This window comes from Cylas formicarius, unplaced genomic scaffold (assembly GCF_029955315.1).
Source record: "Cylas formicarius isolate icCylForm1 unplaced genomic scaffold, icCylForm1.1 PGA_scaffold_3__17_contigs__length_32017465, whole genome shotgun sequence".
Classification (NCBI taxonomy): Eukaryota; Metazoa; Arthropoda; class Insecta; order Coleoptera; family Brentidae; genus Cylas; species Cylas formicarius.
The window spans coordinates 10,206,485-10,227,122 of NW_026844326.1; the positions used below are offsets into that span (position 1 = coordinate 10,206,485).

The 20,638-nt window shown below is 35.4% G+C and overlaps 2 protein-coding genes across 3 annotated transcripts in view; one reads left to right on the plus strand and one right to left on the minus strand.

Moving 5' to 3' along the window:
- LOC132699286 (neuropeptide CCHamide-1 receptor) overlaps nucleotides 1-20,638 on the plus strand; it is a 225,623-nt gene that overhangs the window by 79,032 nt on the left and 125,953 nt on the right. The window lies entirely within an intron of this gene.
- LOC132699085 (pyruvate kinase-like) lies at nucleotides 6,227-11,219 on the minus strand. The gene is made up of 8 exons (XM_060665557.1): nucleotides 11,114-11,219; nucleotides 8,922-9,145; nucleotides 8,623-8,866; nucleotides 8,366-8,569; nucleotides 7,808-7,983; nucleotides 7,553-7,753; nucleotides 7,254-7,473; nucleotides 6,227-7,202 (listed from the first exon to the last, which is right to left on the minus strand). Exons 1-8 carry the CDS (start codon nucleotides 11,205-11,207, stop codon nucleotides 7,054-7,056), a joined length of 1,512 nt encoding a protein of 503 aa, XP_060521540.1. The 5' UTR covers nucleotides 11,208-11,219; the 3' UTR covers nucleotides 6,227-7,053.

Here is a 20,638-nt window from a genome sequence, read left to right on the forward strand (position 1 = left end):
TTTCTTGAAAAAAAACATTGGACAATGACAGCCTGGTTAATTTACTAATATAAAATTTCACCAATTCATTAACAAACATATAGTATTACGATAATTCATTTCAAAATTTCACAACTCAACAAAAAATTGACTGCGATCTCAGTGGTGCGAGTGACAGTGACAACCAGATGCTACCAACCTAACACATTGTTACTAAACGGCAATTTTTGATAATAATAAATTGAGATTAGATTAATGTTATTTTATTACTTTTATTCTTCCTTTGTTAGGACTATATGATAACAGGAAAACCAACAAAATCACTAAAATTGAGAATAATAAAATTAACCAAGTTGTTGTTGCAATACAATATTTTATATACCAACTCTTTAGGGTACATCTATATAGTCATAATTTCTATTGCTAAGAAATGGGGTGACAAATTTTCTGGTTTAATTTTTTTTTAACGGATGACATGAGGAAAATGGAAGAATCTACATGAAGTTGAATACTATATTTAAAAAAAAAATAAATTTAATAAAGATATCCTAAGACATTATTGACATTAAGGAAGTTGCCATGAAATTTTCTCAAAAATCCAGAGACGAAGTAATATACCGAACGTTCCATTTAAAATAAGGAAGGTAGTTGCTTAGATATGCAATTTTTGTATAAAACATTTTTCGTTGAAACAAACTATTATGGAGATATAAACGAATCCCGCAACGTATATCGTGCAGCCAATTCAAACCCGTTTCGCCAAATTTAAGGTGGTATTTACCTCCGAATTAATTATTAGAGATCCTTAACTTTGTTTCCTGTTAGCTACAGACCCCAAAGTCGCAACGAATTAATATTCGAGTGGGTTAGCTTCTCCCTTCTCGCTTTCATTGTTTCCCCATTTTTCACGCTATCCAGTTAATTCGATTAAATAGAGACTTTGTGAAAATTTTGCTTTCAGTGTTTAATTACTTCGTTTTATTTTATTCGGTAGCAACTGAAATTGGAACGCTGTTCCGCTGAATTTAACTCAATAGGTAACCAGGAACGAATTGATATAACCTCAAGCAACTTGAATGAGTTAAAAGTTGGACCTTTTGCCGAACTTAGACAAAAGATAAACGCGGAACCGTTTAACGCAGTCGTTTAAAAACTTTTCAATGGACGACGTGAGGCGTCCTGAAAATCTTTAATAACTCCCGAAAGATTTACAGGCAACTAACCGACAATGCAACGTATGATTAAAATTCCAAGCGATTTCTCATCCGGATTAATGTTTTATCTGGAAGAAATGTGGATATCGAATGCTACCGAGAAATTTAATCTCATGTCCGTTTGGCGGCCCGAACGTCGGTTAGTCCGAATTCGAATCTCGGAAGTAAAACTCCATAACAGCACCGGGAAAACAGAAATTGATTATATGTAGATGAGATGTAAACGGAATTAAACAAATGCAATGCAATTACCTACCAAAAATCGTGAAAATATTCTTTTACGTTTCGAAACATATCTATCGTGTTTTGATTCTCTTGATCTCTTAGGCTTAATGTTGTCGAATTCTTTGGTAGTAGCGATAGATCCGGACTCCTTGCAGACCACCTCTTTGTGAATCTTTGGCGACTATGCTAGAGCTAGCATGTTGCTTTTTCAATATGGCTACTAGAAATATGGAGGTTCTGTTTATGCTGATAACAGCGGAGCTTATGAAGCAAATATGAAAAAAAATTGTGAAGGTTCATTCAACATTCGCATGCCCGACATCTCAACCTTGCGGCATTCAACATCCAACATGGCCTCTGACAGATTGTCAATAAGTTTGGGCGCAGCGTTTTTAAAGCAGTATTTTCTCAAAATATGCCTAGATAATAATAATAGTAATAATAATATTAATTGTAACAATAAAAATGTCTTTGGTAAGCTAAGTCGCAAGACACAGTCACAAGAACAATTATCCAGACTTCCGGAATTCAAAATAGCTGGGAGTTTATTAAGAAGTTTAGGGGCCTGATAAGAAAAGCAATGTTGACAACTTGTAGTGCGATGTACAGGAACTCTAAGAAGCTTAGTTTGCCTTTCATGCATATTTGCGCGGGTTATAAGTTTCTAATACAAATATAGGAGTTCCCGACATTTGAAAATGTTGTGTAACGAACGACAGAAATGATTTTCAAACCTCTCTTGGATTTTGAACCATTTCAAGTCTGCAAAGGCAGGGCTAATATGATTATATTTCCGTAAATTGTATGCAAATCTCAAACAGTTTTTTTTTCACTTTTTGCAATGAGGTTTTTTTTTCTTCTGGATTAGAGCAGGCCAGGAAACCGTGATATTATAATATGGGTACCAGTACATCTTTATGCATATATTACAGTTTATGTTTATGAAAACACTTGTTTCGACTCCCTCCTATAAAATACCTAATTATACACCGATCTAGTGTGCGGAAAGCGTCACTTTATCACGTGAGTTTCTTGTCCCACGAATCCGGACATGTCCGAAATATTACCGCACGGGTTTCGAAGGATCTTACGCGGCTCGAATTTTGTGACGTTTGTCAATTCTGACGATCATGTCAGTGAATGGATTCGTGTTGTTTTGCCAAAATATACCCAAATTCGAAGGGTGGTAGAAAAAGCATAGTATTCAACAGGTTTGGTAAACTTTTTTAAGTCACTCGTGACTCAAATGTTGTTTACAGCACTTGTTACGTAATTTACTACTTCAGAATGTCGGATACCTAGTTTAAAATTTTTAATAGTTTGAGTTTTAGTTTGAAATTTGCGAGATTACCTCCAACTCTGCCCCTCCAAAAAAAAACCAAATTCGTTTTAGAGTCATCCAAAACGAAATACTTAGGTTTGGCATATAACATTTTATGGTTTACTGTATCAAAAGCTTTACTATCGTCTAAAAGAACTCAACAAGTATTTTAATTTTTACCGTAGGCTAGAAAAACCGGTTGCAATCAATCCTTTTATAATAAAAGTTATATGTGAACTGAGATGGGGAACCAAATAGAGTAGCATTTGGAGTTAATACTATCGACGTCCGTGGCGCCACTTTTCATGCCAAGTAAAGTTTTCTCCACCTGCGCGACATAATGAACATTAAAAGGAACAGTATTGTGACAATATGATTGATTGCTATTTACAAAACTTCTGCATTCGGTTGTTGTTTAGTCGAACTTGCTAACGTTTCGCCAATCGTCCTGTTGGCTTCTTCAGAGCTTAACTGATTGGCGAAAGGTTAGACTCAACAACATCCGACGCAGGATGAATCTAGAATTTTCGTAGGTAGTATTACAAGAGCCCGTGGAAGTTTCTGTTCTGTTCTATAACGCGTCAAATTACAATTCATTTGAGGAATGTTAAAAAATGAACTGCAAAACCCCTGCGCATTGCCAAAGTCACGTGCTATGGATCGAGAATTCTCACTGCTGCAATATATTTCAATATATCAGAGTACCTAATTTGTTAGGGTTCCATATTCATCCTTGACAATTTCAGTTTTGTCTTTCTTGATGTCGTTAAATATTTTTGGAAACGAGTTCAGTGTGTGGAATATCAATACCGTAGTAGGGTCACTATATTATCTAATAACTAACAAAAGTCCGTTAATTTACAAAAGTAGTTCAATGGTTAGGTTACCTTTAAGAAGATATGGATAATCAGTCTATGGTTGTGGTGGATGCCTATATTATCAAAATAAATAAGAACTCAAAGTTCAAATTTTCACGAAATTATATATTATGACATGACAATTGTTTACACCGTGTCTTTATCAAATATATTATCTACGAACACCTTTAGCTCTTAAGACCACTGGGCATGCCGCTTCTTGAAAAATGTATTTTCCCTCGTGAATGCTAAGCCCGGTTCATTCAAAGTTCACAATAAATATTCAATTAACGTTCCCAATTATAATTTAGTGGGAAAATTTCAGTCTTTGCCTTTCCTGTTCCTCACTTAAATTTCGAAAGAACTAAGCCTCTATGGCGGTATCCATACCTTTATAGTATTGTTGTATGTGTTGATTTATTAAAAAAAATGTCGCATCGCAAATTAAGCGTTGTGGATTTTTTCTCAAAGAAAATCAAAATATGTGAATGATTGTGAACTTTATTTCATTATTTTAGGTATTCCTTTAAGTTATAACAAAATATCTATATACCAATTTCGATTTCTTAAACGATGTCTTTCCTTTGCTTTCTAGTTCTAATTGCCTCAAATTGTCTAATGATACTCTTCTATCCGCATTATTCGAACGATATCTTTGTTATTCCAATTATATGTTATGAACATTAGAGTAGTACACCTTCATAACAATAAATAATTTTTTGCAGAAAAATATATAAATTAAATTATATTAGTTCTAATATAATTAATATACACACTAGGTCTAATGTGTTTTGACAGATTATTATATTATCATATAATTATAATTACCAAAAAATAATAAATAGAAAATGTTTTTGTAGCTAAAGTTTTTCATGATTAGGATGAAAGTATGTTGCAAAATATAAACACCATACATACATAAAATTACCAATAATGTTCATGTTTTAAATCCTAGAAAGAAATTTTTAGGCTCTCAACATAGATGATGCCAAACTGGAATTAACAACGAAAAAAAAAAACAAATTATAAATTTTTCCGTTAAAAAACATCTCAACACATTTTCCAAAATGAAGAAAGGGCGCAGGGTGCAGCTCGGTGTTCTGCCTTTCGTTATCTAATCTTCGAACTGGCTGAACAGTCTTGCCAAACATATTTTGTATCTATAATAATAATAATAATAATAATAATAATAATAATAATAATAATTTATTGATGCTAACAACCCTACGGTTTTAAACAAGTCAGCAAAAAACATTGCGAAAAATCTGCATATATGTATAATTACAAAGGCACCGCGAAATAACACAGAAAACGCTAAACATTATTAAAATTGGTAAAAAATCATCAAATGAGTAATAGGCCCCCTCCGGCAGAAGTTATTTGACCTTAACAGAGAATTGTCTCTTCGGCAGGTCTCTGACGCTTAGAGGCAATAGATTAAAGAATTGAGGTCCGTAATAGTTCTTATAATTTCTAGTCTTTGCAAATCTTGAGTAATTAATCAACCATCAACCATCAATCATTTCTGTTTCTGATGAAATGGTGGCAAACATTAATATGAAGGGGATATTGATCCTGGTTGCTTTTAATATATTTTAATGCCGAATAGATATAATAACATGGAACGGTTAATATTTGGAGATCTTTAAACTTTGCTCTTACGTCATCCCTATAATTCTACTGTGTCATCGCGTCTCTGGATCGAAAAAACTCTTTCGGTATATGAGGAGTGACCCCAAACTAAAATTGCGTAGCTAAATAATCCCTGAAAGAGTGAGAAATATACCATTCTGACTATACTTTGAGAGACCTCGCCGACCAAACCGCGCAACAAGTACACCACCCTGGAGAGCTTCTCACAAAGACCAATAATATGCTGCTCGAACGTCAATTTCGGATCAAGCAGAGTCCCCAGACAGTTCACATGTAATGAGTTGTTGAAAGTTGACTCGCGTAAAGAAAATATCATTTGTTGTGTTTTTGATTCATTGAGGTTAAGTTTGTTAGCACGAAACCACTCACTAGCCCCGGACTGTGCACCAAGTCGACATGACTTCGACAAGAAAAGGTAGTATCATCAGCGAACAATACACAAACTATGTCAGCAACATGCTCAGGGAGATCGTTTATATAGATCAAGATTAGAAGAGGGCCCATAATGGATCCTTGGGGTACTCCATGTTCCACAACTCTAATTTGTGATGATTTTCCATTCAGAACCACGATCTGCCTCCTGTTGGAAAGATAATTTTGAAGGAATCCAACCGATGAGGGATCCACACCATACCTCAGGAATTTACTTAGAAGAGCAGGATGCCGGACACTGTCAAACGCCTTCGAAAGATCGCATAGGACTGTGTCGGAGTACTTTCTGCCTTCAAAAGGTGCGTAAACCTGATCAAGAACTCTACTAATCGCTTCACAAGTCGATCTACCACGTTTAAACCCAAACTGGGCCGGAGACATATCTATTAAATTAAAAATATTAAAATCAAAAACTTGAAACTTTTGTTGTGTTCGGTGACATAATTTATTGATTTATTACATACGCTTATTTTAATTCAATTTTAATTTAATTTTAAGAACTTTCACTCTCGAAGGATATCTCTAAAATTTTCTGTTTATTATTGAGTTACTTATGTAAAATGATCATGGCGAATTGCACTTTTAAACAGGACGTTCAAATGACAAAAATTTTATTATCATTGCGCACATTGGGCCCGTCTTACAGTAAACATGGTGGCTGCTCACAGTCCACTCTTGGAAGTTTGGGGGCCAAATTTGAGGTGATTGGTTTCCTATTCAATCAACCAACATCCGTACAAGGGGTAAACTTGGCCAATTTTCCTTCAGGATTATACGCTAATAAAATACAACTGATCTAGAAGCTGAAAGTGTACAACCATTGATAAAGCCATTTTATTGGCTGACTGGGGCTTCATTTTTGATTGAAAACTTATTTTTTACGAGGCGCAGGTTTGGATAAATAGTTGTTTTATCCAGAAAAAATTTAGTATATGAAATGACATCAACCCACGCAAGGTTTACTCAGTGACAATTCTCAAAAGTTACCGTTTTTTTATCAACGGTGAGCGCTACTCAATTTCTTATCTCCCAAATTCAATCATCTGGGCCTAGACCACATGTTATTCCAAGAAGGCTATTTCTCGCAGTGGTGAAGTGAATTGGATATGCGAATTGACCCCTCTAAGACTTTTTCTTGTAGGTTCCTAGAAGTCACAGTTTTAGGTAAATGGACGGTGAACATGGGCGATAGCATTCGCATCGGTGCCACCATAAAAAGCCGTATCGGTCATTTGAACTATGTCGCATTTCACACTTAGTGGTTTTTTAATTAAAAAAGAATCACGCACGGCTTGTTTTATTTCATTTTAGGAACTACCTGCATTTATCGGAAACCCCTTTATTTATTTTTATTCAACCGTTTGTGGGTTCTCTAAGATACAACCATTGTATCTACAGAATCACCACTGGTACTCCGCGAGATAGCTACGACTCTATCGCCTTGACAAATTATGCGTTGTGTCTTTGCAACATCAATGCCAAACTTTATTCTAGTGCGTTCCTCTACATCCGAAATTGATCCTGTTTGCAGAAAATATTGATAAAATTTACTTATTTCTGTAGAAGCCTTACCTTGGTAATAAACCGGGATTACCGCTCTATAAATCTGGAATCGCCTGGTTTCCATTTTACTGTCGGTTACTGCGATAATGGGACACCCAGGTCTAAATTTGGTTACTATATTAATCAGATGGGCAGTATCTGTAGACAATATGATGGCACTTGCATGCTCTTCAATGGAAGTTCCTACTGCGGCAGCCGCAACAGCTTCCACTCCACTTAATGATTTAATCTGTGAGCAAAAATTACTGTTTTGCAATTTATTATAAAGAGACAGGAAAAATTGAACAGCGCACAGTTTTGAATCTCACTTCGTTATTAAGATCTAAAAATAATTGCTTCTGACAGAATACCGCTTCCGCTTCCATACATATACTGGTCATCATTGCTACGCATTTAGTTGGATATTCCCCCCTTGCAGTTTCACCTGATAGCATGACACAATCGGCACCGTCCAATACTGCGTTTGCTACGTCTGTGATTTCGGCTCTCGTGGGTCTTGGCTTGTGGGTCTGAAAGAAAAAATGTTGCAGTCGATAAAACCTTCATATTTGACGTGCAATTACCATCGACTCCAACATTTGGGTGGCACAAATTACAGGTTTCCCGACCCTATTGCAACGTGCTATCAGACACTTTTGGGCAAGAAACACTTTCTGAATTGGAATCTCGCTTCCTAGATCTCCCCTCTCCACCATAATTCCATCAGAAGCATCGATAATTTCATCGGCATGGTCTATTCCTGTGATATTTGATCATTTAGATGGCAAATTGGACAAGAATACTTTTGTTAGGCTAAACCTATTGAAAAATCAGTACATCAAAAAATTGCTATTGAAGATATCTGGTCTGAGATGCGAAGCTAGACAAAGAGACATAACCAAGGAGGGGGAGTCTTCGTGACGCCTTAGTTTAAAAGCTAGCTATCCCAACTAATAATCTTTAATCTGCAATCTCAGGCAGAGTTGCCTGATAAGCTAGTGACTTCTGAAAACTATCAATAGCTCTGTTGCGCTTTGCGGTATGGTTTACTTAGCTTAAATGAAGCGGAATACAGAACTTTTCCAGAAGGTGTAAATTGTAAATAACTGGTAATCTGAGTTTCCCGCTGAGTAAAAAATCACCTTGTTGGTTCTCAATTTTGGAAATAATGCGAATATCTTTCCCATTTTCTCCCATAATTCTCCTCATTTCCACTACAGCAGCGGCGTTCGGAGTGAAAGATCCGAAGATCATGTCAACGTTCTCACTGACACCAAACTCCAAGTCAAGTTTGTCCGCTTGAGATAATGGCGGAAGATCCACATTCACTCCGGGTAGATTAACTCCTGATATAAAAGAACATTCAGCAACAAGATACTGGGGATGGATTAAAACTCACCCTTGCGGCTACCCAACAAGCCATCGTTTTCAATTTGACATATCAAACATATGTCTTCAACGTTTACGCATTTCAACGAGATAAGACCGTCGTCTATAAAGATGCGATCGCCAGCTTTAACTACTCCGGTGATATTCTGATAACTTACAAATAATATATTGGCATTTCCTCTTGTTTCGTAATATTTGTCTGCAGTTAATTTAATCTTCTTTCCCTTAACTAAGAGCACCTCGACTGAATCGCCCTGCCAAATTCAAAGTTTGAATAAACTGTGAATAATGTAAAAAAAAAGTTCTTACGCCTTCCAGAAGTCCGGTTCTGATTTCTCGTCCTCTAGTGTCTAAAGCTATTGCGATGGGCCTCTCCACTCCCGTTTTCTTTTGGTAGTTTGTTTCAGCGAGTCGGATGTTTTTTATAGTTTGAATGTGGTATTCGTGGGTTCCGTGAGATAGATTTAAACGGGCCACATTCATACCAGCGTCAATGAGTTCTTCTAACGTTGCTACGTCCCTAGACGCAGGACCTTGAAAAAAACATTGTGTTTTCAGCGCACTATATGTCATGGAACGTGGTGGCCAAAATACAAGGTTTTAAAAAAGTTTTATTTTTGGGTTGGGGTAAATTTTTAAAATGACTCTTATACAGGTTGCTCCGAAAGAGTTGATTCTACCACCAAAATAAGTGTATGTTTTGATAACGTTTTAAAAAAAATTGAATTTTATGAAAATGTAAGCTAATTTTAAATACATAGGAAGTATTTCAGGTATCTAATGGAAATCCTCGGTAAAGTGTAACCATATTTTATACGCCAAGTATAAAAAAAGGCCTTCCATTTTATAGAAAAAAATTATCTTAATCAACAACAACTTTAAGTAGTTAGGAGTTCATTAATTTGAATGGAGCGCCATGTACTTTTTAATTGCCTATCGAATAGTTGATTTTTGGTGTTATCTAAATAAATCTTTATTGCATCTAGTTGCTCATAGTATTTAGAAATCACACACAATATTTTGAGCTCGTTAGTGTGGTCTGATTTTACAGCAGTCTGTTGACATATCGAGGAAGAGAACATTCGCAGTTCATGTAAACAAACATCTACAAAAAGCTTACATCAACTTGAAATAATATATTTTTTAAAATAGATACTTTCCTACAAAATCTTTAAAAATATGCCTGTGTGATTCAAGTCTCTATAATTGTTGCAGAAAAATTGCAGATAGTGAACACATACAAAAAATTCCTGTCTCCGACTAATATATTGAATAAGAAAATCTCAGAGAATTAGCCACAAAATTAAGGAAACCACAAAGGTGTTAATTTAAGATTTCCACCATATATTTTTTTAAGTTTTACAACTGATGTCCACAATTTTATTATTAGATACAAATATACAATTATGGTTTTCAAGCATTCATCCGAGTTATAAGAGCGCTCATTTTCATTTGCAATACCCAATTTAACACATTAGATAAAAATCTCAATTACTATCCTATCCTGTTATATCATATCATAAATCGCCGTAATACTTCTATGATTAGTAAAAAGCAAAAATTTTAGAAAAAAATTTTTTTTCTTTCTCATTACTTTTATCGTTATTGTATTATATTAGCACTATTATAATACATTAGATTTAAAAAAAAAGTTTAAAAAAAGATTAAACTTGAAAAACAAACTATTATCTATTATTATAATTCCAACTAACTAACTTAACTAATTTAATGAAAACAAGGTAAAAAAAATGAAGAGAAACATGACAATAAGTTTTCGAAATATTATATGCTGTGTTTGGAAGCGTGCTGTAAGCAAGTTCTTTTATTTTTCTGTATTTTGAAACCCATGAAGCCCATTTCTTCCGATCGACCTGTTTTCAAAATTGGCATTTAGAAATTGCGGAATTTTGCGATATTCATGAGTCGGAACTCCATGAATCTGAAGAATTGTTCTTGTGTTTCACGGGATTCCTTCTAACAATGTTGGAAATTTACATTACCAAAAATAATACAAAATGAAACAAAGCTGATAGCCTAAATAAATTATTTAATGTTTGCAAATAAAATAAGCAACAAGATACATTAAGACTTCCGGGAGAATCTGTATAATGTCAAAAGAATTTTAAAGTAATTGCAATAGGACTTCATATAACCCAGATGATTTTTTTTAATTCTTTGTTTGGGCGACAATACTGAACAACATAGCAATGGGAATCAGTCCTGAGCAGTATGAGCTTTCGCTTCGAAGTTAGACGTTGAAGTTATCAAGTAAATTTATTTACTGGCATGGGGCGTAGTATTAATAATTAGGCAACTAAAAAGATTTGACACTATCCATCTTTCTTTAACCAAACAGATTATTATTTTAAAGCAGTATCAACGTAAATTACAGACAAACTCGTAATGCGTGACGCTATTAGCAAATATATATTTGTTTTTTCGACTTCAAATGGCAAATATTTAAAATCCGGTTTGAAATATTGAACCCATGAAGTTCTTACCTATAGTGCAAATTATCTTCGTCAATTTGACGGTCCCCAATTTGGAAGACGCGAGTAGAGAGCAAACGCTATCTAATTGCTTGTTTGGTTGCATTTTTATACTGGAGAAAATAATCTCCTGCTGCAATTCATTCGTGGTTCGAACAGTTTATCAGTACACAATGTTTTATTTGTAATTCAGATTAATACTAACTACTTGATAGCAGTAATTATTAGATTACGTTCAATGATACGTAGTGGCCTATTAAATGAAGTTGAATTTTTACTTTTTTAATTTGGTTATTGAATTATGTCGATATTATTTTTTTATTTGTTTTACGGCTCCTGTTGCATCCGGGGAGTTGTAATTATCTCGCTTGTTAGAATTTTTGGTAAATTTGGTGTTTCTTTTATGGATTTTTTAAAAGCATTCTTCTAGGCAAATTGACGAATTTATTACGCAATAATGTATGTTCAGAAATCCAAGGTGATTGATGAAATAGAATGTAGATGTTATATTACTATCTGACTTTCTTCAGAATCTGTCTAAATGCAAAGCACACTTTATTAAAATAAATAACATAATTATAATAATATATTAACGAGAAATATTTTACTCGTGCCTTATAAAAATTGCATTTAAAATTAGAATTCAAAATTTTTTAATCATTGCAACATAGCAAACCATATAATTTGTTTCCGTCAAAGCATAGTACATAGTAAGTGGGCCTCTCAAGAATAATTCTTCCCATACAAAGCAAAGCACCAAAGCATAAAAAATCTGCCACCTTATAGAAAAAGTGTACATTCATTTGAAACGGGCATTTTCGGTCCCTAACCACATAGCAGCTTTTTCTTGAAGTCGTGCTCTGCGTAGTAATGCCTCAAAGTATTTTTTTCAAAGTAATTTTTGTCATAGGCTTGATTTGGCACGAGAGGAGCGAAGGCTTAATAAACGTGTGTTTCGAGTGGTTTTCAAATATGTTGCATATTATACTTTTTCGTCGGTAATTAATCTTTTCCAAACAGCACGTCCGGATGATGATTGAAAAACACTGAAATTAATACTTACAAGCAGTTAGTGGAGCAAAAGCTCCATTTGAATAAGTAACAACTCATTTTGTCGTCGACTTCCTTCTACTTGTAAAAATCTGTGTGTTGTGCTTTTTGATAGCATGGTGATAATTGCTCAGAATTAACATTGGGTCATTCTGTTGACAGAAAACAGAAAACCTACTCACACACATAGCGCTTGTATTTGTTTCACAAGCTGGTTGAAGGTTCTGATACTCATGAGAGAAGAACATCGCATTTTCCTAAGATTGTGTTTTTTATTTAGTGGTATATAGTTTTTATTATTATTATTATTATTATTATTATTATTATTATTATTATTATTATTATTGCACTTAAACAACCAACCGACCAACCAAATTTAAAACAATAAGCACTTGAGGTTTTTTCAACACAGAGCGTTGTGAGTTTACTATGCCAGTTTGAAAATCGCTATGATTTGCCACTAGCGAAGCGAGTGCTTAACAAACAAGTGTCTAAAGAAATTTATTAATGTGTTGGACACTATACTTTTTGAAAGACAATTAGTTTTTCGGAACATGTTTGCAAAACAGCAAGCCCATAGGATATTAACGTGGCTGAAAAATATTTGAATCAAGATTTAAAAGTCGTTAGTGGAACCATCTACTTCCCGTAAATTATAAAAAATTGTTGTTTTTTGAAAACAAGATGAGATTCTGCCATCATGTATCATATTTTATCCAAAAAAGTTTAAAGTTATTAAAGATAAGACTTTGTATTTATTTAAAATAATTTTTTGTTAATCCAACGAAGTTAAATGTTTGCGATTCGACTTTGTTTTCCATTTTAGCCTTCGCTTATGTATTGACTTGGACCGACTTGCTTCGTAGAGCATCGAGAAAGAAAAAAAATGATTGTTTAAGGTTCAATTGTAGTTGGGCAGGTATGACCACATCTTTCAACTTTTATATATTATAACATGAAGTCTGTTTTTTTAGTATTTATTACATTTATTATTCTTGTTATTATTACCGTTGTTATGTTTTTTTTTTAATGTTTTTGGGTTAAAAATGATTTATCTGTTTGTTTTTGGAAACTTTATTTTATTAATAAAAGTATTGGGTGGCTAGATGCAAGGAGCTACAAACTAGCTACAATTATCTTTAAAGAAACCAGTAAACTGTACCACGCAAATGAACACCTTGCAGGTTGCTGCAGCGGTACATGAAGCGACAGCCGGGGCAAGGATTGACGAGTCATTGCAGGACGGTGGAGTTGGGACCCAGAATAGCGCTACCGGTGATTTGCAAAATGTTCGCGGAAAGTCTAATAAACATGATGGCCATGGCTCACGCAACAGAAAACATCGAACAGTGGTCGGCAGCGCGACAGACAATTTAGGCGGAGCCATACAAGTGGCTCCTACTCATTCCTATTATCACGTGCTTCGATTGCATCCATCTACAACAAAGGAAAATTTGATGCGATATCTTAGCCCAAAATTTTCAGAAATAACTGGCGTCCAAGTACCCTAACGAATATGCACCATTAAAATTGGACCCTACCATCTGGAATGACGGAATAAACATAAAGCCGTTTTTTCACAGGATGGGGCGCCAGGACAATTACCAAAGTCCAATTCTCTTAAAAACTCAGACAAAATTCAAAACTGAATATTTTTCATTTAAACATACAAAATATTTCAAATAAAATAGATCTTATTTCTTTATTAGTATGCGTCAGCTATGATATTCTCTGGATAAGCGAACATCATATAACTTGTCCAAGTATTTTAAGTTCTGTAAATATTACTGGATATAATCTTGTATCTCATTTTTTTAGGAGCCACAAGAATAAGGGCGGAGTTTGCATTTTCGCCAAAAAGACCCTTATTTGCCGAAAGTTAGATATATCAAAGTATTGCAAAGAGTTGCACGCAGAGTTTTGTGCTATTGAGATAGTAACAGAGCACATTTTGGTCATTTGTCTGTAAAGGTCTTGTAAGTATGGTAGCTTAGACATCTTTTTCGAAAAGTTTATACACCTTCTCAGTGACATGGATGAAAAGTTTCAAGAATTATCATACTGGGAGACTTTAATATAGAATTCAATTTAAACTCGGATGCACTAGCTGAACTTTCCTGTATCCTGGACAGCTTTGGTTTTAAAATTACTATCTCTGAACATATTAGGATAACGCCGGATCTTAGTGAACATCATTATGCAACAGGGCTTATCAACCCAGGTTTCTCTGATCATTTAGCACAGTGCATCAAAATAGAAACCACAGATTTATTAACAGTCTACAGCAGATAGGTCTATAAGCCCTCTTTTATCCCGTGACTGGTACAACTTTTATAGTTCTGAGGACGTCAATTTTATGTCACATTTTTTGTTACACGACTTAATTGAACTAAACTTCCCTTTAAAAAAATGTCAGTTTAAAAAATCGTCTGTAAACTGGTTTACGCAAGATCTCAAACAACTCAGAAATCCAGTCCAGGCTGCTCAAACTATAAGTTTGGTCTCAAAAACAAATGAGGACATACACGAAACATCCAAAAGCATCACAAAAACTAGATAAAAACAACTAAAAAACAAGCTTATAACAAATACATATTAAATTCCGATAATAGGCCCAAGGACATATGGAGAACAATTGGTTTAAAAACAATTATTTGAAATTGAATATGGACAAAACTCAAAAAATATTCTTTTCGCTAGATAAATATAACAACGGCGAACGGCAGTCGGCTTTACACTTGATAGTAGACTTGACTGGAAAGATCATATTTTATCTCTTAAGCGAAAACTATCTTCCAGTTTATTCGTCCTTACAAAACACATTCCCACATATAATATGGATGCAGAAAAGGGCTATAAGAATTCTTGCTGGTGCTAAGCACAATCAGCACTGTACTCCATATTTTAAAAAATATAAGATAATGACACTGCCCTGTATCTATATTCTCCCCAATCTTTTAGAAATCAACAAACATACTAATATATTTGAAGGTGTGCAAAAAATCTTATAAGAGTTCCAAAGCATAGACTTGTTACATCAGACAAAAATTCTTTAACTTGTACAAAATGCTGCCAGACAGGTACAGACATATGGCTTTTTAGGTGTTCAAAACTAATATTAAAGTGTTGCTTATTGAAAATTGTTTCTTGTCCTTGGCTTACTGAAATGCATCTTGCACTTTCTGTACGATTTTTATACTCCGTGTTAGTGTTGTTGACCTTTACATTTGTGATTGTTCACTACTGTTTTATTTATAAAATACGTTTTTTTTACACCTTTATACTTTTTATATTTTGTTTTTGTATTTTACCTTATATTGACAGGCTGTGATTGTGCTATTATTGTACAATATGTGGTTAATAAAATTCTTCGTCTTCTTCTTCTTCAGAGGGTTAAAATAGAGCTAAACATCAAACAAACGCGGTTTTATTTATTAGAGCAAAACAAAAGTTGAATTCTGAAGATGTCCTTTTTCAAGGACATTAGGAACATAAACGCAACGTCGAACGTTGAAAAAAGAACTAATTACAAAAATAAGTAAATTGACTATTTCTCGTGATGGTAAACCACAAAGTATTCTTAATGTAAGGCCACATCGCATGAAATACACTTTTGTACTTTTTTATAACACTGTCTACCGCGCATGTTGTCGGATCAGGTAGTGTTGGATACTGTCAAAACGCGATTCGATGTTTTATAACAGCGACAGATGTCCCCTATTCGTGGACTTGCTAGTCTCCAAAAGAGAAACAGCTATTTCTCGACGAAACATTAGCAGATTTCCTTTCTGAAGCGTGTGCAAGTGCCAAGCATTTTGGATTGTCATGATGGTTGTTCTCTAATAGTTTATATGTTCGTCGCACCTATCTACTCCGCCCATAAAACTATTGTATGTAATGGGTGTTTTTTTTTCGATGTATAGAACTTTAAGTTGGCATTACTGTTCAAAATGGCGACCGATTTAACAGCTGTCAAGTGATTTATTTTCAGTTTGGTTTGGCAATTCATCGTGAATAGACTCACGCCTGAACAACGCTTGCAAATAGTGCAATTTTATTTCGAAAATAATGGTTCTGTGCGGAATACGTATCGCGCACTACGTCCATTTTATCGTCGATAAAATCGTCCATCAGAGCAGTTAATTCGATTAACCATGGAACGTTTTCGCACCACGTTTACTCTTATTGATAACTCGCATCCCCAGAGACGCCGTACGGTGCGTACAGAAGAAGCTATTGCTGCTTTAGAGCGTAGCATTGAGGAAGACCCGAATGAGTCCATCCGCCATCGAGCACAGGAATTGGATCGGTGTCCATCCACTTTATGGAAGAATTTGCGGAAGGATCTTGGTTTACGTGCTTACAAAATCCAACTCGTGCAAGAATTGAAGTCAAACGATCATCAAGTAAGGCGTAGATTCGTCGAATAGGTCCAAAACCAGATTGCCGTTGTTCCCGATTTTTATAAGCGAATTTTGTTTAGCGATGAAGCGCACTTCAGGTTGAATGGGTACGTCAACAAACAAAACCGCCGCATTTGGAGCGAAGCTAGTCCTCAAGCGTATGTCGAAACACCGTTACATCCAGAAAAACTGACTGTTTGGTGCGATTTATGGGCTGGTGAAATCATTGGTGCGCACTTCTTTAAAAACGATGATGGCCAGAACTTTACAGTCAATGGTGTAAAGCTATGATTACTAACTCTTTCATTCCTGAATTGAATAATCATGATGTCTAGGAGATGTGGTTTCAACAAGACGACGCAATATGTCACACAGCTCGTGCCACAATCGATTTATTGAAAGACACTTTTCGTGACCGCCTAATTTCACGTTTTGGACCTGTAAATTGGCCTCCAAGATTTTGTGATTTACCACCGCTAGATTACTTTCTGTGGGGCTATGTAAAGTCATTGGCTATGCGGATAAGCCACAAACGCTTGACCATTTGGAAGACAACATTCGCAGTGTTATTGCCGATATATGGCCACAAATGTGGAAAAAGTCATCGAAAATTGGACGTCCAGATTGGATTACATCCGCGCCAGCTGTGGGGGTCATATGCCAGAAATCGTATTTAAAATGTAATGCCACAAGTTTATCTTTCAGATAAATAAAATTCATGTCAATCGAATAATCCATCGTTGTTTTATTGCAACTTAAAATTCTATACATCGAAAAAAAACACCCCTTATAAATGCAATGTGACTCGACGAAGGGGTGAACTATTTGTAGCAACGTTTAAGGTGTTATTATCGTTGCACATATGATAATATAGATCTGCCCATACGCAGTAGCCACTACAGTTGCCACTAGATATTCTTTTCATCCAAAGTTTGAATCCATAACGAACGGGCCTAGCTTTGCTACATTGTTTGTATCCGTAACGTCCAAAATAGGGTACCACTGACTCGTCAGTACTGGATTGAACGGATGAACTTTGCAAACTTGTCGTTATTCAAATTATTGTCATTATCACACCAATGTAAGTTTGTCATAATGAATTCAAACCTGTCTCTTGAAATTACGTCAGCTATCAGTAACTGAACCCTTTTTTCAAAACATACGGCTACGTGGAAGTTGCCCATATACACTCAACAATAGAACGCCCAAAAATGCTCTTATTTCTGAAATCGCTATATTAGAAATAATTTTTTTGCAGTCTACATTTTGGTAAATAACAAAAAGTCCTCAAAGCCGGCGTTATCAAAAAATTTGAAAATAACTCTTTTTGAGAAAAGTTTTCTTTCCCATTTATAACCCCTTTTTCCTCAAAGCCACTTTGAAAAAAGCTACAGGAAAATCATCCTCGGCTTCATTTATCTTGACTGTAGAGGACTCTTCTACATGATTCACAATATCGTTTTCAAAACTGCGAACTTCAGCTTCGAATTGCAGCTGGCTACCTGGCAAATTGTTAACATTCACAATATTTTCATTTTCTGATTCTTCGGCCGTCACGTCCTCACATGCATTGCTGGTGGCTGGAGAGCAATCTCAACTTTGGCAGTATTTGAAAGAAATTCATCGTCCAAACAAACGAATATCTAGTGTCTAATAATGGAAAAATATCTTGATGGAACGGCCGTACTCACAGTAGTAATCGCACATGTTGCTATGCAAAGATAGTAAACAAAACACATTCAACGGAAACAAATATCAGTCAGCTTATTGTGTTCTTGTGATAGTTAATATAGCACTATGCTCAAAAACTGGTACGAAGATACAGGTTACCACATAATAGCCATTTATAGGGACAAAGAAGTCATTCTTAAGTCACACACGCCATTTTTTCTCTTTATTACTCTCAATACCTGTAATTAATTTGTAATTCCGGTGACAATATCAAGAATTGATTGCCCTCGAAAATTGTTTATCTAAAATTTCATTTTTCCTCTTAAAATTTGGTTTCATCAAAGCGATAAAGGACAACGATTAGTCCATTAATTTTAATTTCATAATCAATCATCGGAGGTCGTGGGGGAACGCTGGATTGATTGATTGTGTAAAATGATAATTCGTGGGCGTAGTTTGTAGTCATACGCGTCCTTTTCAAAAAAGTTTCCATTAATAAATACGCCAGCGGCGTTTGTTCCGCAGCGTCTTCGTCTAAGAAAGCGACTGCGTTCTGATACGGGACCCCGACGTCAAAATGTTTTTTGCCCGAAGTAGAAAATTGCCATTTTACTTTATCATAGGCAGCGGAGCGATCTAATCTTGAAAATGAGAATACTCCGATAAACAGGCGGGCACGATTCTCATTTAATGCAAGTTCAGCGACAACTTCAAAATATTAATACGCTTTTGAGGGAATGTCTGAGTTGGAGAGAGAACGATCCGGAAATGTCAGGAAAATAAGTAAACTTTTAGAAAGGATTCAGGGAAATCTTAGGTTAGGTACGTAATTTGGCCGTCGAATACTCTTCCTTTGCACCAAGAAGCGAAATGTTATTAAACTAAATTAACAAGTTAATATCAAAGTTGGTAAAAGTTTACGGAATGCTTCTGAAAAACTCGAGTTCCGGAAATGAGAGCTTTCTTATATAAAAAAACACTAGACTACAGTTGCGCACTACAAGTTATGGAATTAGGGGCTCAAAATATTTGTATTGTGATATATGTGAAAAGCAGAAATTCTAAGACCTGTGTTTTTTTTTATGCTAACGTGAATGGTGAATCTACTTTGAGCAACAAAAATATTTATAAGTAGTACAAGCTGTTCCAAGATGACCGAGAAGAGACACGTCAATAACTGTTGAAATCGTTGAAGAAGTGAAACAAATCATATTGAAAAATCGTCGAATTACTATTAGAGAAGTGGCTGAAGTCGTATCTCTATTGCGTGGCCAGTCAATTTTTTCCGACGTTTTGGGCATGAAACATGTAACGGCAAAATTGGTTCCGAAACTGCTTAATTTTGAACAAAAGGACCATCGAATTAGCATCGCTGGTAAACGACGTCAATGATGATTCTGATATGCTCAAAAAGGTCATTACTGGTGACGAATCATAGGTATATGCTTATGATGCAGAAACCAAAGCCCATTCGCTCAATGGAAGAACCAGAGTCGAAAAGAAAGCACGTCAAGTTCCATCAAATGTCAAGCTGTTGCTTACTGTTTTCTTTGATTAGCTTGGCACAGTACATCAACAGTTCTTACCACAATGTCGTACGGTCAATAAAGAATATCACCTTCTAGCTATGCGCAGTTTGCGAGAAGCAATACTTCCGGAATTGTGGGAAAGCAATGCACCTGCATCGCTGCTTGTGTTTAACTTTTTGGCGAAAAACAAAACCAGAATCATGCTTCAGTCATCATATTTACCGGATATGACCCCCTACGACTTCTTCCTGTTCACAAAATTCAAGGAACCCATGAAAGGAAGGTTTGAAACGATTGAGGGAATAAAAAAAATCGCTGGAAGAACTCGAGGCTATACCAGAAAGTACTTACCAGAAGGGCTTTGTTACGTAAACTATTGTAACCATTGTACGGAAGGCGTGATGGCTCCTCACAGTGTGCTGAATTAGCCAAAACCCAAAGTAGTATTTCTCGCTGTGAACAAGAGCTCTTCGCAAACTTCTGTTTAGCAAATTTTGCTGCGAAGCTTTGGCCTACCCCCTACAACATGCAACTGATCCAGGACGACCATGCATCCTCAAAACGATACGTTTGGTGTGGATTTTGGACCGTCGGTGTCATTATATAGACCCAAAAGTTCCCTGGTTCCTGCAAGAATTGAGGGTAATTGATTTCAAACTTCATGCGATTTTACCCCGTTAGACTTTTTCTTCACAATCGACCGATGCCCTAAAGGCGAACATAGCACGGACCATCGCTCAAATTTAGAGTGATATATGCGCAAGGGTAATTGAAAATTGAACCACCGTAACCACAATGAATGGCACATATGCGACTTTCAAATAGAACATCATTTTAATAAAACTTCACATAGAACTAGTATTTTAATTTCAACACCTCTCCGC